At 41.9% G+C, this 17,018-nt stretch overlaps 1 protein-coding gene across 1 annotated transcript; it reads left to right on the top strand.

Annotated features, from left to right (window-relative positions):
* The first annotated feature begins 1,329 nt into the window (after positions 1-1,329).
* On the top strand, positions 1,330-16,127 carry BIRC2 (baculoviral IAP repeat containing 2). The gene is made up of 8 exons (XM_004604812.2): positions 1,330-3,226; positions 3,317-3,416; positions 6,631-6,709; positions 7,276-7,324; positions 10,801-11,043; positions 14,716-14,970; positions 15,105-15,146; positions 15,260-16,127. Exons 1-8 carry the CDS (start codon positions 2,275-2,277, stop codon positions 15,451-15,453), a joined length of 1,914 nt encoding a protein of 637 aa, XP_004604869.2. The 5' UTR covers positions 1,330-2,274; the 3' UTR covers positions 15,454-16,127.
* The last annotated feature ends 891 nt before the right edge of the window (positions 16,128-17,018 follow it).

Raw genomic sequence — 17,018 nt, 5'->3', positions numbered from 1 at the left:
ATAATTCAAACACTAAACTGCAAAGTTGCAGAAGAGTAAAAGTTATTAAATAGTATTTATTATACCTGGATGATGTCTTATACCTCTTTAAAAAAATATTTAAGGAGAGCCAGTGATAGCATAGCAGGTGAGGCGTTTGCCTTGCATGCTGCCGATCTGGTGGATCCCTAGCACCGCATTTGCTCCCCTGAGCGATCCCACAGCATAGAGCCAGGAGTAAACCCTGAGCACTGCCCAAAAATAGAATGTGGGTTTACTTAAAAACTATTTAAGGCTTTGATTTATTGACACTTGAATTTTCCCCTATCCTGAAGTGAATTCACTCTTTTTGAAAGCAAGAAAAAGAAAGAGGAATAATCTTAACTTCAGAACGAACAGTTACTTACTATATGTACTTTTGCATATATAAGAAAGAATCTGTAACTTTCCGAGAAGTAGTGACTTGAGCTAAATACTAGTAACCCAAATCGCATGTCCTTATTTGGAAGTGCTTAGTCATAGGGAGCCCTGACATTTCTTTTCTCTGCATCACAAGCGATTACAAATTCTTTCGTTTTGTGGATGAACTCGGGGCAGAAGCCCTCAATGAAGGACAGCGGGTAGAAGTGATGGTGACGGGAAGTGGGAACCGCTTCAAGGCCTTGGAATTCCCCTGGCTGCCTCAAAGAGGCGGCTGGTTATCTGGAAGCTTTTGCAATGCTTGGCCCCTGGAGTTCCCCCGGACAGAACCAAGGATCCGATTGCATTCGCAGTCGGTGCCCGCTGCAGCCCGGCGCCCCGGGCTTTGGTTCCTTTCCTGACCCAAGGGTGAAGAGCCCGGGGGTGGTGAAAAAAACTCCGTGCGTGTGTGTGTGTGTGTGTGTGTGTGTGTGTAGACTGGTGTGTGTGTAGACTGGTGTGTGTGTGGGGTGTGTGTATAGACTGGTGTGTGTGTAAACTAGTGTGTGTGTAGACTGGTATATGTGTGTAGACTGGTGTATGTATATGTAGACTTGTGTGTATGTGTGTGTAGACTGGTGTGTGCGTGTGTAGACTGGTGTGTGTGTGCGTGCTCGTGTGTCTCGTAGACTGGTGTGTGTGTGCATGCTCGTGTGTCTCGTAGACTGGTGTGTGTATGTGTGCTCGTGTGTCTCGTAGACTGGTGTGTGTGTGTGTGTGTGTGTGTGTGTGTGCTCGTGTGTCTCCTAGACTGGTGTGTGTGTGTAGGGGGTAGTTTCCCCGGCTCCCGCGAGGGGGCGCCCGCGGACAGCAGCCGACCCCCGCCTCGGCCCCCGCCGCCCCGTGACGTGGCGGCGCGCTGACGTCAGTCGCGCTGTGGGCGGGGCCGGGGCGCGTCGGGTCGTTGCTCGGGCGGCGTCGCTGCTGCTCCCGGGAGCCTGAGGAGGCGTCGGGGCCGCGGCTCCCGCGTCGGCCGTGAGGTGAGCGAGCGCTCGCGTCGGCGCGGCCCGGGCCGGCCTCGGGCAGGGTCTGCAGGGCGGGGCCGGCTCGGGCGCCGCCGCCGCCGGGTGCGTGCTCGCTGCGTGCCCGTCGCTGCCCCGGCGGCCCCTGACGCCGCCTTCCTCTCAGACGCGTCTCCGCCCTTCCGGGCCTGCGGGGTCGCCGCAGCTGAGGGACGCGGCTGGCGCGGGGCTCCTCAGCTCAGGGGGCGCGGCGGGCGCGGGGCTCCTCAGCCGAGGGGCGCCGAGTGACCGCTCCCGCGTCCCCCTCGAACCCCCCGCGAGGCGGCCCGGCCGGGGGGCGTGGACGTGTCGGGCTCGGCTGCCCGGCCGAGGGGGGCGGAGACAGTTGGGAGCTGAGGGCCGAGCGGGCGCTCCTGAGGCGGAGAGGAGACCTGAGGCGGAGTGTGGAGACCTGAGACGGTGTGAGGACTCCTGGCAGGCGCGCTCGCTGTCTCCCCTTCCCCTGGAAGAGCAGTTCCCAGTGGGCGCCGTCCCCAGACGTCTGTAGGCGTCACCCAAGAGCACATCCAAGGCTTAATAGAGGTATTCTGAAATTGTCTCGAATTTGGGAATATTACATATCTTTAAAAAAAAAAAGAGTCAGAATTAACATTTTGTGTCAGTTCTTTTTTCAAGCCATTGAGTTTGTTTAATACGATATTAAAAACTGAAGCAACCAGTTACCTAAGAGCGATGATATAACCTGAAAGTGTACTTGGTATTTTAGGACAGAGGTTTAGCCCACCCGAGTAAACTTACACGTACAAATGCAGTGAATTTGACCGCGTAGGAGGAGCCTGCCCCCATTTGTTTGTTTTACTGGTATTACAATTTAATGTGGGTGAAAACCCTTCAGGTGAAGATTCATCGCCAAGTAAAGCCACTCATGCACAAAACTACCTCCCAAAGACTTGTTCTAGGTCTTTCGTATAAAAAAATTAAGAATATAATGGAAGATAGCACAATCTTATCAAATTGGACAGACGACAGCAAACAAAAAATGAAATATGACTTTTCCTGCGAGCTCTACCGAATGTCCACATACTCCACCTTCCCGCCTGGCGTGCCTGTCTCGGAAAGGAGCCTGGCTCGAGCAGGGTTTTATTACACCGGTGTGATTGACAAGGTCAAATGCTTCTGCTGTGGCCTGATGCTGGACAACTGGAAACAAGGAGACAATCCTGTGGAAAAGCATAAGAAGTTGTACCCCAGCTGCAGCTTTATTCAGAATCTGGTTTCTGATGCTCATCTGGAATCCACCTCTAAGAGTGTTCCTTCTCCGGCCAGAAGTGGTTTCACACATTCCTTGTCTCCCACCTCGGAGCCTGGTGACTCATTGACTGATTCTTTTTCCAACCTTTCATTCAACCCTGTTCATTCTAGAGCAGGTGAGGACTTCTCCCCAACGAGGACTAACCCCTACAGTTTTGCCATGAGTACTGAAGAAGCAAGATTTCTTACTTATCGCATGTGGCCATTAACTTTTCTGTCACCGTCAGAATTGGCAAGAGCTGGATTTTATTATATAGGACCTGGAGATAGAGTTGCCTGTTTTGCATGTGGTGGGACACTCAGTAACTGGGAGCCAAAGGATGATGCTATGTCAGAGCACCGGAGGCATTTTCCAGACTGTCCGTTTTTGGAAAATTCTCTAGAAACGCTGAGGTTTAGCATTTCAAATCTGAGCATGCAGACATGTGCAGCTCGGCTGAGGACGTTTATGTGCTGGCCATCCAGTGTTCCCGTTCATCCGGAGCAGCTTGCAAGTGCTGGTTTCTACTGTGTGGGTAAGAGACATCCATGTGTGTGTGGCTGTACATTCCAGAGTTCATTTTAACGTACCTGTGTGTACTTAGTTTCAATCTTATTTCTTTTAGGTCGCAATGACGATGTCAAATGCTTTTGTTGTGATGGTGGCTTAAGGTGTTGGGAATCTGGAGATGATCCGTGGGTAGAGCATGCCAAGTGGTTTCCCAGGTAATTATTTTGAAAGGTATTCCTGCCTCAGCTCTGCCTGAGAAGTGATACGGGGCAGGGGGAGTGGCTCTGTGGTAGAGCTCTCTTCTTGCATGTGTGAGTCCCTGGGTTCCATCCCTGGCCCTTCAGCATCAAAACAAAAGGGGAAGAAAAGACAATGCTTGCATAACTCAGTTTATATTTTAATATAGCAGTGCCACATTCATACTGTGTTGGGGGATCAGCTGCACTTGGATCTTCTGAGCTGTCTCCCTGGCCTGCCTTATGCTTCATGACTATACAGTTAGCGCTGTGCATTTTGTTACTCCTCAGTTTTCTTCTCCAGTACTGGGGACTGAACCTGGTTCTCTACGTAAGGTAGGTTGCTCTGCCACTGAACCACATCCTTCTATACCCCTCTTTCTTTTTAATAAGACCTAGGGATTACAAAGACATGTGAAATGTAACAGAAAAAGAATTGGAGGTAAGAAGGGAAAAGGAAGACGGGAGTGACATAAAACATATCTAGGAATACAACAATTGTTAAAGTATGTAATAAAATCTGACAAAAATTAAATTGTTTTACACAGATTTATCTTGTGATATGCCACTTTTAGGCACAAAGTTTCTTAACACACTATTTTTTTTTTTTTAAACTATAGTCTGAAACGAATTTAGAGACAGTGTTGTTACTGGGAATAGAATTTTAAATTTTGTCTGCTTGTGAGCCTCTTTACTCAGAAGTAAAATGAGGGGTTAGTTTGTGTAATTTATTTGCTAAGTTTTAGATAGGGGTTGGACCACATCTGGCTGTGCTCAAGGCTTACTCCTGGCTCTGCACTCAGGGATCACTCCTTGAGATGCTCAGGAGTCCATGTGTGTTGCCTGGGATTGAACCCAGGTCAGCCACATCCAAGGCAGGTGTCTTACTGGCTGTATCATTGTTTTGGCTCCAGTGTTACTTTTTGTTGCTTAATGCAGGAAAAATGATGGGCCTGAAACATTGATAGCAGGTACTTTGCCATAACCCTGGCCCCTATTGTTGAAATTTTACTTAATTATATTAGGCTCTAAGGGATTACATGCATATAATTTGAAATTTAATATTTTACTAAATAGAAGAATGCCACTTTCCATTTCCAGCCTTTGGATTGTTAGATTTTGCCCTTTATTAAACAAAGCAAAACATAATCCTGGATTATCTCAAATTGTCTTTTGTTTCAGTTAAAGGGAAGACACTGGGGACAGCTTTTTGACAATATTCTGAAATAAATTTGAATTTTGGGTAATCAGTAACATCAGTAAATGAATAAATTATCACTATGAGCACAGTTAATCTATTTGTTCAACAGGTATTAGGTTGTTCACTGGATATTTTTATAGTAGGCATTTACCAGTGGATAAATGAGGCATAAAATCTCTATTCTCCTAGTTTATCAGAGAAGGAGAAAATGAGAGGGAGAGTTCATTATACTGTTTGGTTTCTTATCCATTTTTGGTGGGGGTGGGGGTGCTCTTGGGTGCTCAGGAGGCCTAGGACCCCTTACGGTGATTCTTAGCAAGTGCTACCCCAGCAATGCCTCAGGATCCTCCAGTGCTTCACCCTCTAGTGCCCAGAAATCTCGGGGTGTACCTGGCAGGGCTGGGGGGACCCCAGGTTGCTGGGAGTTAAGCCAGCAGTTGAGTGCATGCACCTTAACTCCTGTGCTATCTCTCTGTCCTGCGCTTTATTTAAATCATTATGAACGTATATCTCAGAAGAAAATTAAAGATTAAGAACAATAACAACTGAGTTGCCTGGGTGAGAAATTTGAGTCTGTTACAATTTTTCATAGTCACCACTTTTCATTTTTCAGTTGAAGGATATTTGGATTATTTCCAATGAGGAACAGTTATGAATAAAGCTACTCAAAACATTAAATGTTATGTATGTTTTCATTTCTAATATTTCTGAATGGGATTGTATGGCAAGTTTTTGTTTTAACTATATAAGAAACTGCCAAATTGTTTTCTGAATTGGCTTTATCCATCCTTTAAGTGTTCACTAATAATATCTGAGATATCCAGTGTTCCACATTCTTAGCAACATTTGCTATTGTCAGTTTTAACAGTTTTAATAGATTAGCAGGGGTATTTACTTGGGATCTTAGTATTTCCTTAATGTTTGATGATGGTGTATTATTGGCCTTCTACATACTTTTGGTGAAGTGTAGTATAATCAGATTGACTTATTTTTTGTTTTGGGGCCACGCATGGCTGTGCTTAGGGTTTACTCCTGACTGCGCTCAGGGATCATTCCTGTCAAGGCTGGGGGACTATGTATGATGCTGAGGATTGAACCCAGGTTTGTCATGTGCAAGGCAAATGCCCTACCATACTATCTCTACCTCTTCTATCTGCTTTTAAAGTTTTTTTAAAGGATATTAAATTTTAGTGTTTTTTAAATATTCTGGATGTTTCTTGTATTTCTGTGAATTTAAGCTGTATCAGTATAGGATTCTTTTTGGTTTATTTCTGTGCATAAAATTAAATGCATAAGTTGAGATCTCTTGGTTTGTTTTTTTTTGCTTATGCATAAGTAGTCTAGCACCATTTGTTAGAAATAAATGGGATGAAAAGGAAACAAGTATTTGTTTTGATTGAATACTTTTGAGACGATCAAATAGCTTGAAAAGAAATATCTGAAAAATACTTTCACATTACATACAGATGCAGTATTCAATTCTGTTTATTTTGGAAGAAGGGTTTGCACTTAGATGTAATAGTAGAATGGACATTGGAGAAAGATGAATATGTTGTGAATATCTCATGTTTTAGTAGTACCAAATTCTAAAACTGCTTGCTAAGCCCTATGTTTGAAGTAAGTTATTTCCTTAAAAAGAAGTAAATGAGTCTTTAATTGGCAACATAAACATCTGTACCTTCCAAAATACTAGAACAAGTATTTTTCCGAAGATTCAGAAGTAAGTAGAACATTTTTAAAGCCTGTGTGTGCTCTTTTATAGATCCAGGTCCTGTATCACTGGTAATGGTATTAATGAACTTAAATACAAGACATCCAAGTACATCAGCACATAGTTTGTTTTATCTTGTGAGAATTTTGCTTCCGTTAAATATATTTATTCACTAGATTATGGTGTAAAAAATTTATAACGTGGGCTACAAAGAGTTTAGAAACCACTTTTCTTTATATTTTATTTTCTTTACTCTAAAGCAGATTTTTTTTATGGTTTAGGTGTGAGTTCTTGATACGCATGAAAGGGCAGGAGTTTGTTGATGACGTTCAAGCTAGATATCCTCATCTTCTTGAACAGGTAAATCCATTTTATATTTGGAAATAGTGGATTCTCTGAAGTTACACAGTTTTATTGGAAGTGATCATTGACATTTACTTTGCTCTTTGGCTGCATATGAATACAAAGGATATTGTAATTTTTATTTTTGCAGCTACCTTGGTTAAGATTTTTTCAACACTTTTGAAGCAATTAACTAAACTGAAGCTGTACAAATGTATGGTGGGATTAGAGGAGAACCTTAGGGTCTAGTCCATCTAGCGCATCCATGTTTCCAGAAAAACAGAAAACAACTTGTCAGTAATTTGAAGTCCCTTGGTAGTAATGCAACTCAAGTAACACTTTCTGAATAGAATCAGAAGCCATTAATACTGTTTCCTACTCTCCTGAAGCTGACACAAGAACTTGAATTTTAATTTGGAAGTAGGTGATATTTAAGCACATCTTAATGACTATTACAGCAAAACAAAGTAAAGTAGGTAGCTTCTCTCATTTTGCTAAGTGATTGTGTGTTACGTGAACACATGAATGTTGGTCTTTTGAGGATTTTCAAGGTTTCTGATCTCACTTACTCTCCTATTTCGTAGCTGTTGTCCACTTCAGACACTGCTGGAGAGGAAATTGCTGATCCACCAAGTATGTATGAAAACATTTCAAATATGAATGACATTTTTATGAGAATGTTAAGAATGAAAGTATATAGGTTTTTGAAAGTGTTAATATTCCAACAAGGGAGATAAGAAACTTGCCAGAGAAAATTATAGCAGTTAGCTCAAAGAATACCAAACAAGAGATGCAATTTATGATCCTTCCAAAAAGGAAGGTGTTGATGAAGATGTCCAATCTCACTCTTGCTGGTAGAAATGTAAATTGGGCATTTGTCATGGAGAGTTTAAAGATTCCTCAAAAAAATGAAAATCAGGGCTGGAGAGACAATACAGGTGTGTGTGTGTGTGTGTGTGTGTGTGTGTGTGTGTGTGTGTGTGTGTGTGTGTGTGTGTGTGTGTGTGTGTGTGTGTGTGTGTGTGTGTGTGTGTGTGTGTGTGTGTGTGTGTGTGTGTAACTGTGTGTGTGTGCGCGCGCGTGCACACGTGTACATGAATGTAAATATGTATATGTACTTCTATATATTAATTTGGGGAGGTGGTTTGGGCCAGCAGTGTGTCATTTATAAATGTTTTTAGTTATAGTTTATAATTGGGGTGACAGTGTGGATGCTCAGAATCAGACTTAGGTATCCACATGCAAAGCATATGCTCCACTCCTTTGAGCTGTCTCCCTGGTTTCACTGTTCTTCAGTTGGTTAAAGCTTGCCTTGAAGCCCAACAATAAGGTCTGTTCTGATGAATTTCACAAAGGCATGTGTTTGACAAAGGCATGTATCCTATTGCTGGTGAGACTGTTCTCTGTATGTCTTGCTGTGTTATTTGGTTGTCAGTAGTGGTATTTAGCAGCTCTGTTTCCTGATATAAATCTGTCTGGTGATTCATCCAGGGGTATTGAAGACCCTCCTCTTGTATTGGCCATGACTGCTTCCTTTGGTCCTGGTAATAATTGCTTTGCCAGTGTTTAGTGCATATCAACTGATTGATTACCATAATGACTCCCATTACCACCAAATACTCACCTTCCTTGTTTCATAGGACCTTTTTTGTCTTATATGAAGCTGTTTTATGTGCTCTACATGTAGACATGCCTTGTTAGTGTTGGTCACCATTTGCAGCGATTCGCTTGTCCCATTTATTTCATTATCCTTAAAGCTAAAGTGAATCCCATAGTAGCATATATATATATATATATATATATATATATATATATATATATATATATATTAAACTCTTCAGTGATTCTGTCTTTGGAGAATTTTATCTGTTCACATTAATTGATAGACAAGGACTTTATTGTGATTTTTATTTACTTGGGATAGGGCATCCACTAATATTCAAAATTAATTCAAAATTAACGTGAAATAGATAAATCCCACAAATGTACTATTTAGTAAGAGTGAGGACAGGAGAATTAAGCACAATTTAAGGGAAAAACCTGAATTGGTCTGCAAAAGTATAAATGTGTTTAATCCTAAAATTGAAATATAGTATATTTATAGTAGAATTGTATAGTTTATATATATTAGCATATATATAGTATATATATCCACAATATATATATTTATAGCATATTTGCAGTAGGCTTTATAGTAGAAAAATATTAAAATTGTAATAAAATTTCTTTGCATGTAAGAAATATCACCTGAATAGACATATTGGACATGTCTATTGTATAACTGAAACATTGATTCATTATTGAAAAGTAAAAAATATTCTTAGCAAGCTAGGAATAAACAGACCTTCCTTAATCTATAGAGGGCTAACATAAGTGCCATGAATTTGTGAAGTTTGTTTCGTCTTTTATCTGTTTGTTTCTTTTTGTTTTGAGGTCACACCCATCAGTGCTCAGGGCTTATTTTTGGCTCTGTGCTCAGGGATCACTCCTGGCAGTTTTGGGGAGCATATGGGATTCTAGGGATAGAACTTATGTTGGCCACAATGGCTGTGAATTCTCTATCTGTTGCCTCTCCATGAAGCTCTGTATTGTTCTTTCAAATCTGAATGATGACCTTTCTGGATAGAACATTCTTGGTGAAGTGTTTATTTCAGTGAGATTTTATTTTTGTTTATTACTTTGTCCCACTATTCTCTTTTGGCTCATAGAGTCTCATTTGATAGATTTGCTATAAATCTTCTGGGCTTTACTATGTATTTAAGTTCCTTTTATTATTTTTTTCCCACACCCTTTCCTCTGAAAGTTCCTATTTTTGATCTTGTTTTCAGTTTTGTCTGTCTTGTCATTCTGATTATAATGTGTCTTGAATTTTTTTTTCTATATGGGTCTAGTTTTGCCATGCTCTTCAGGCCTCTTTGAGTCCTGTTGTATGGAGTTGCTACCGAGGCTTTTGTGTGGGTGGTGGCCTTTCCTCCCCACTCCGGGATGCCCTGATATGAGACACAGCCTGGCTCGGGGGTCTGAGGGGTCTCTCTCTCTCTCTCTCTCTCTCTCTCTCTCTCTCTCTCTCTCTCTCTCTCTCTCTCTCTCTCTCTCTCCCCCTCTCTCCCTCTCTCCCTCTCTCTCTCCCCCTCTCTCCCTCTCTCCCCCTCTCCCCCTCTCTCCCTCTCTCCCTCTCTCCCTCTCTCCCTCCCTCCCTCTCTCTCTCCCTCCCTCCCTCCCTCCCTCCCTCCCTCTCTCCCTCTCTCCCTCCCTCCCTCTCTTCCTCTCTCCCTCTCTCCCTCCCCCTAAGGGCCTCTTGGATCTCTGTATCTGGACTCCTCAAATTGGGGAAATTATTGTCTGTGATTTCTTGAACTTCCTCCTCTTCATCAACAACCCTTCAGTTTTACAACAACTCTGCTGATTCTTATATTGTTCCTCTTAAACTTATCCCATGGTGTGTTGATTTTTTTCAGACTTTTTTCCATCTTCTGCTGTTTCCTAGAGGCTTCCTGCATCCCTTGTTGGAGTTCCTTTAGCTTTATCTCACCTGCTGTTACTCTGCTGCTCAGACTTTCTGTTGAGTTTTTGGTATCATCTATCATACTCTTCATTTCTGTTGCTTCTGATTGTAGTTTTCTCACATCCGCTCTCATATCTGTGCCATCATTTTCTTCAAACTCATGAAACACCTTCAGTGGGGAGTCACTAAAGTTATTCTTTGGGGAATTCACAGAGCTAATCTGTAAAGGTAGAGCCTTCAGGTTACTCATTGAGCTTGGTAGCTTCTCTTTGTCTTTCCTGTTGTGTTGCTATGTTCCTACTGTGCTGAAGGTGAATCTTTGTGCTTACCCACCCTGGGGTCTCTGTGGGTTGCTCCTTCCCTTTCCTGCATGGAAAGTTGGAGGAATAAGCAGAGGGTCTGTTATTTGGAGGTAAGTGAATGTGGAGACTAATTTGATTCTTAATTAAATTCATACTTTTTTGGAGTTAGAGGTAATTGGGTCACATAGTTTGTCTTTCTCAGCAGAATATACACATCACAAGGGTAAAGATTTCATAGTTTTCATTTTTCCTTGTAGTTACATATTTATGGAATCTAACATAGGTCCATGTCTTTTCAATAGTCCTTCACTTTGGACCCGGAGAGACGCCGTCGGAAGATGCCGTCATGATGAACACACCTGTGGTCAAGGCAGCCTTAGAAATGGGCTTCAGTAGGAGGCTGGTCAGACAGACAGTGCAGAGCCAGATCCTCACAGCTGGAGAGAACTACAAGACAGTTAGTGATCTTGTGTCAGCACTTCTTAATGCGGAAGATGAAAACAGAATCGAGGAGAAGGAAAGACAAGCTGAAGAAATGGCTTCAGGTATTTTTGACTTAGTGTGCTGAGTGAATTCTTGTCAGTGGGCTATGCCATCTCTCAGCTTGCTTGGACCCAGGGCATCAGCTATCTTCCCTGACAGCTATTGTGTGTTTTCTGTATGTCTTTTTGTCATAAGACTCCCTGATGTCTGCTATTCAAGAGGGTGAAGTGTTTCAGTATGAAATTGAATTTTCCTTCTCATGTGTAATTTAAATTGTTTTGAAAAAGCAAGATTGAGGGCCAGAGTAATAATACAGCAAGTAGTGTGATTGCTTTGCATGTCACTGACTTGGGCTTTGTCTCTAGCATCCCCTATAATGCCCCGAGCACTGCTGGGAGTGATTCCTGAGTGCAGAGCTAAGAGTAAAGCACCTCCAGGCGGGCCCAAAAAATAAAAAGCAAAATTGAAAGTTTGAGGGAGATACATATGTATACTTTAAAACAAAATTCTCCGGATACTTTATTTTGTTTTTTTTGGGCCACACACAGCAGTGCTTAGAGTCTATTCCTGATTATGCTCAGGAGTGATCTTTGGCAGTGCTCAGGGTACTATGTGGAATGGCAGAAATTGAACTGGGGTAAGCCAAAGCAGTCGCGTACCTGGCAAATGCTTGACCTTTACTTTCTCTCCAGTCCAGTATTATTCTTTTTTTTTTTTTTTTTTTTTTTGCTTTTTGGGTCACACCCGGCATGCACAGGGGTTACTCCTGGCTCTGCACTCAGGAATTACCCCTGGCAGTGTTCGGGGGACCATATGGGATGCTGGGAATTGAACCCGGGTCAGCTCCGTGCAAGGCAAATGCCCTACCCGTTGTGCTATCGCTCCAGTCCCCCGGTATTATTCTTAATATGGTGTTTAACACTAATTCTGGCTGAGTGATTAAAAATATAGAACTGATGCTGAAACCCTCGAACTTGATGAGACGGTCCTGCCCAGCCCAAGGGTCAAAGGGAACTGAGAGTGTTGTTTGTCCAGACTTGTGTCTCAGACACTCAGAACAAGTCTTTCGTGCCATTACTTCTTCAAGAAATATTGATCATGAACACCCATAGCTTTTGCTCCCTGGAGCTGCTTGTAAACCAGTTGTATTGACACTATGGAACTGGCACTGGAGAGCTGGAGAGAGCTGCAGGTGCAGAGTGGACAGTGTGGGAATGGGGGCATTTGGGCAGAGGGCACTTTCCTAAGTGTAGAGGAATGGTCTAGGAAATCATTTGTGGCTACGTAGCAGGTTGTTTAGTCTGACTTCTAAACAGAAAAGAATTTCTGTTTTAATCCTGCCTTTTCAGTTATTTAAACAGAACTTAGGTTTTACCTGAAATGAGGGCATAGTGCAGATTACAAGAAGTTGCTGTCATAATTAAATGAGATACTGCAAATGAAAGTTTAGCACAATACCTGGCACATCAACATTTTTTGATTAAGTTGGTTTGGGAAGTGGAGGTGGTTAGTGAGAGGAAGGGTCTGAGAGAAATGAGAAAGTTCTAAGGATTGTTAAATGTAATGAAATGCAGATCAGGTGAAATCATTCCTAAATCCAGTTTGAGAGGCACAAAAAGATGATCTAGAATTATGAATTTGAAACTATCTGATAAAAGTCAGATGAGAGTGGAAATGGTTAGGGTACTGGTAAGGAAAACGAGACTGGAAGGGAGTGAGCAGAATTGGGCTGCACTCAGAGCTCATTAATGAGGTGCGGGAACTGGGAGGAATATGCTTATTGGACATTACTTGCCCTGAGTACACACAGCCCTAGTCCAGCTCGAGTGCCAATAGAAAAGGGAAAAGAAAATTTTTTTTTTCTTTTTCTTTTTGGGTCACACCCGGCGATGCACAGGGGTTACTCCTGGCTCATGCACTCAGGAATTACTCCTGGCGGTGGCTTGGGAGACCATATGGGATGCTGGGAATCGAACCGGGGTTGGTCGTGTGAAAGGCAAATGCCCTACCTGCTGTGCTATCCCTCTAGCCTAGAAAAGAAAAAATTTTTTATCAAGGAAATGAAATCTTTGTTTCTTTCGGGGGCCACACACACTGGTGCCCAGGACCACTCCTGGCCCTGCTCAGGAGACTTTATGTGATGCTACGAATAGAATCCAGGTCAGCCCCATGCAAGAAAACACTTTATCTCTGGCTCTGAGATGAATTTTGGGGGTTGGGTGCCTTCTGGTGATGCTGGGGCTCATCGGGGCCGCACTTTGTGAGACCGTCTCTCGTGCCCTATGCATGGCAGCCTGTGTTGCAGTTCTTTGAGCTCTCCCTGACCCCGGGAATGAGTGAGTAGGCTAGAAAGGTAAATTGTGGTTAGAGAGAAGGGTTGTCATAGTTTTGAAATGAATTGAGATTTTTCACTTCTAGAAGTCAGATTTCTCTTTTTTGTGACTTAAGTCTTATTAAATTTTTAAATATAGGGTTTTTTTTTTTGGTTTGTTTTTGGGCCATACCCAGCAGGTGTTCAGGGCTTATTCCTGGCTGACCATATGTGGTGCTGGGAATTGAACACGTTTTGGCCCCTTGAAAGACAAGTGCTCTACGCACTGTATTCTCTCACCAGTCCTTCATTTCTTTTTTTAAAGGCAACTAACTTTAAAGGTTAGAACATCAAAGTAAGGTATGTTTTTCGAAAACTATCTCAGGTATTTATACCCACATTTTATAAATGTAGGAGATTTAATTAAGGGTCTTGAGGTTAAAAGAGAAAGCAGCTGTTTCTAAAGAAGGCAGACTATTCAGTTTTCTAGACTGCAACTGAGACATTTAGAAAACAGCCCTGACAGCCAGCATTGGGGTTAAGGTCATCAGGGCTTCTGAGGGAACACGGCTGTCAGGGCCTAGGTCTCCTGGGGTCTGTCTGTCCTGACTTGGGATTCTGGCGCTGTTATGCCCATATGTGGACCCCATCAGTGCACCCCAGTGTTGCTCAGCGGGGCCCTGAATCCGCAGCTTTAGCTGCCTGTATCCTTGGACATGTCATTCATCTTTTTGGCGTTTTCACCTGTGGATGAGAAGCCATCAGTTTGCCCTGGTATCGACAGGGTCCTTGGATCTAATGACGTTTGTGTGAAAGCACTCAGAATAGTGAAGTGACATAGGAGAGAACTCAAGGGCTGGAATGAACTCAGTGCTCCGAGCTCTGTCCTCGGCATCTTCGAGCACCACTGGGTTTGGCCTGGTGCTGCTTATGGCCTTGTGGTTCCCGAGCACCCCTGGGTCCCAGCAGCACTTCATTGTGGGGCCCAGCATTAGATGAGTAGCCCTTTGAGTATCCTAGAAAGGACCCCCTACTCCCTACTCCAGCGTTGCTGGGGAGCCCTCCCCAACCCCTCCAAAAAAAAAGAATAAAGTGATGTAATTAGCAAATGATAGTGGCACTCAGGAAAGGTTCAGGGGTGGAAAGTGATCGCTAACCTCTAAAGTTCTCTGTCTACTCTCTGCAGCATATAGGGGTTCAAATGCTTGTCAGTAGAAACTTGAAAAGGTGACCCAAAACTGTGTGCTCTGTGATCTCTGGAAATGCTCCAAAAAACAGGGGTTAAAATGCAAATAAGTCATTTTGTTTTCCTTTTCTCAAATTCCTGTTTATTTGGTGCCCAAATTGTAGATTTGGTAGCGACCGTTCTGAGTAATGTTGGAGCTTAATGGATAATCTTTCTCTTTCCTATTTTCTAATGAAGATGATTTATCGCTGATTCGGAGGAATAGAATGGCACTCTTTCAGCAATTGACGTGTGTGCTGCCTATCCTGGACAATCTTTTGAAGGCTAATGTCATTAATAAGCAGGAACATGATATTATTAAACAAAAAACACAGGTGCCTTTACAAGCAAGAGAACTAATTGATACAGTGTTAGTTAAAGGAAATGCTGCAGCCAACATCTTCAAAAACTGCCTGAAAGAAATTGATTCTACTATATATAAGAACTTATTTGGTGAGTTTGATAAAATTATTATAGAAAGTTTTGGGATTTTGTTCCTCATGTATTTGACAAACAAGTGGACTTAGCAAACTTTAGTCTGTTTCTATATTTGGGAGAGTAATGTTTTTGTGTTTCTCTTTCCTCAGTGGAAAAGAATATGAAGTATATTCCAACAGAAGATGTTTCAGGTTAGGCAAAATTAAGACTTAAAACTGACCTGAACCTTATTTTTTTGTAAGTGGGAGAGAAAGCAGAAATGGAATTTCACTAAAAGTTGTTTTTGTTTTTTCAATACTACTAGGTCTGTCCTTGGAAGAGCAGTTGAGGAGGTTGCAAGAAGAAAGAACTTGTAAAGTGTGTATGGACAAAGAAGTTTCTATTGTATTCATTCCTTGTGGTCATCTGGTAGTATGCCAGGAGTGTGCACCTTCTCTACGAAAATGCCCTATTTGCAGGGGCATAATTAAAGGAACTGTTCGTACGTTTCTCTCATAAAAGAAAAGTGGGCTATGCCTTAGCTCATTTTAGTAGGTTAAAAAATATTTAACAGATCATCTGAAATATAAAAAGAAGAAATATTGAGTCTTTTATTGGTAACATTTGTGTTCCTGATTTGGTATTAGTGATCTTGTTTTTTTTTTTTTTAAAAGGAGCACTAATGCCATATTTATTCTTAATCTCTTTCTGTGAAGGGAAGGTTAGTTTGTTGAGCTGTATTAGTGTTATCTCTTTAAGCTTAGACATTAAAGTGTTATCAGCGGGCTCAGGTTGGAGTATGGGTCTGGCCTTCACGGGCCCTGGTTCCATCCCTAGCACCACATGCTTAAAACTAAACTAGTAAGTGAAAGGCACAGTCCCAGTTTTTCTGTGTCGTTTCCAGAGGGAACTGGATTGTGCCAGAGATCGGTCCCAGATCATCATGATATATGAATGTTCAAACACTAGGCCACAGACATCTGTGGCCTGACATGGTGTTCTTTTGGAGGCTTGGGGTACCGCATTAGAATGAAGTTTAAAGGAACAGGAGAACCAGAAACTCGGGGGTTTATTAAAGTTATGGTGCCAAATTGTCTGAAAATGTTTTGTTGTGTTAGAGATTTTTTCCAACTAGCAAATAAGATTTCCCCTAATTTGTGAGATATCTTAATAAAGATTTTTGAAAAAGATTACATCGTTTAAATTTTTTTCTTTAAATTTAAAAGTAATTTTAATATGTGTTCATAGACTGGATTGGGCTGGAGCACTGGTATAGCAGGTAAGGCACTTGAGGCCCTCTCCAGCCTCCCCTTCCCAAATATGAAGGTTAACTGACATACTTCATACACATCACACATTATACTTGTCACATTGTAAGTGCTTAAATGCCACCTCTTAAGAACTTGACTTGGAAATAAAAAAGAACTTGATAAACCCTGGATTTAATAGTAATGCTATTTATGAAAATTCTTTCAGATGACAATAATTTGCCTGTCTTTGATATAAACATGTAAATTTGAATCCTATATAAATTAAAATTCCAAATTTTACACTGTAGGTAAACTACATGTTTGGGGGATGTGGTTGGTTACTGTGCAGTCCTGTCCACGGTAATTGAAAGGATAAAGAAGTCATATTTCTTAAGATGCAGTTTTCAAAGGATCATAGCTTTTCTTTTTTGCCAGACTTTTTTTTTTTTAAACATGCCTAGTGAACTCTGTAGTGTTGGTGTTGAATCCATGCCTTCTGCATGTACTCTCACCTGTCGAGATAGTTGTCTGTAGGTAACTCTAAAGACATCGATACTTTATGGGAAAAACAAGTTAGTTTTTTTTAAAAAAATAGTTAAGATTTGGGTAGCTAGGTACTTCACAAAAGCCTAGCCCAGTAGCCAGCAGGTGTTGATGTGACAGTGACTTGAATTCAAGTTATGCTGGTAGGAAGTGAGCCTGGACAGAATCATTCAGCTTTAGTGCAATGCCCGGCACACAGAACCTTTCCTGCTTTGCTGCTTTCGTAGAAGACCTGGAATTGTTTTTACTTCTTTTGTGAGATTGGAATATTGATAGAAACTTGACTTGTGT

Source organism: Sorex araneus, chromosome 3 (genome assembly GCF_027595985.1).
Source record: "Sorex araneus isolate mSorAra2 chromosome 3, mSorAra2.pri, whole genome shotgun sequence".
NCBI lineage: Eukaryota > Metazoa > Chordata > Mammalia > Eulipotyphla > Soricidae > Sorex > Sorex araneus.
This window is presented reverse-complemented; position numbering and strand designations above follow the sequence as displayed.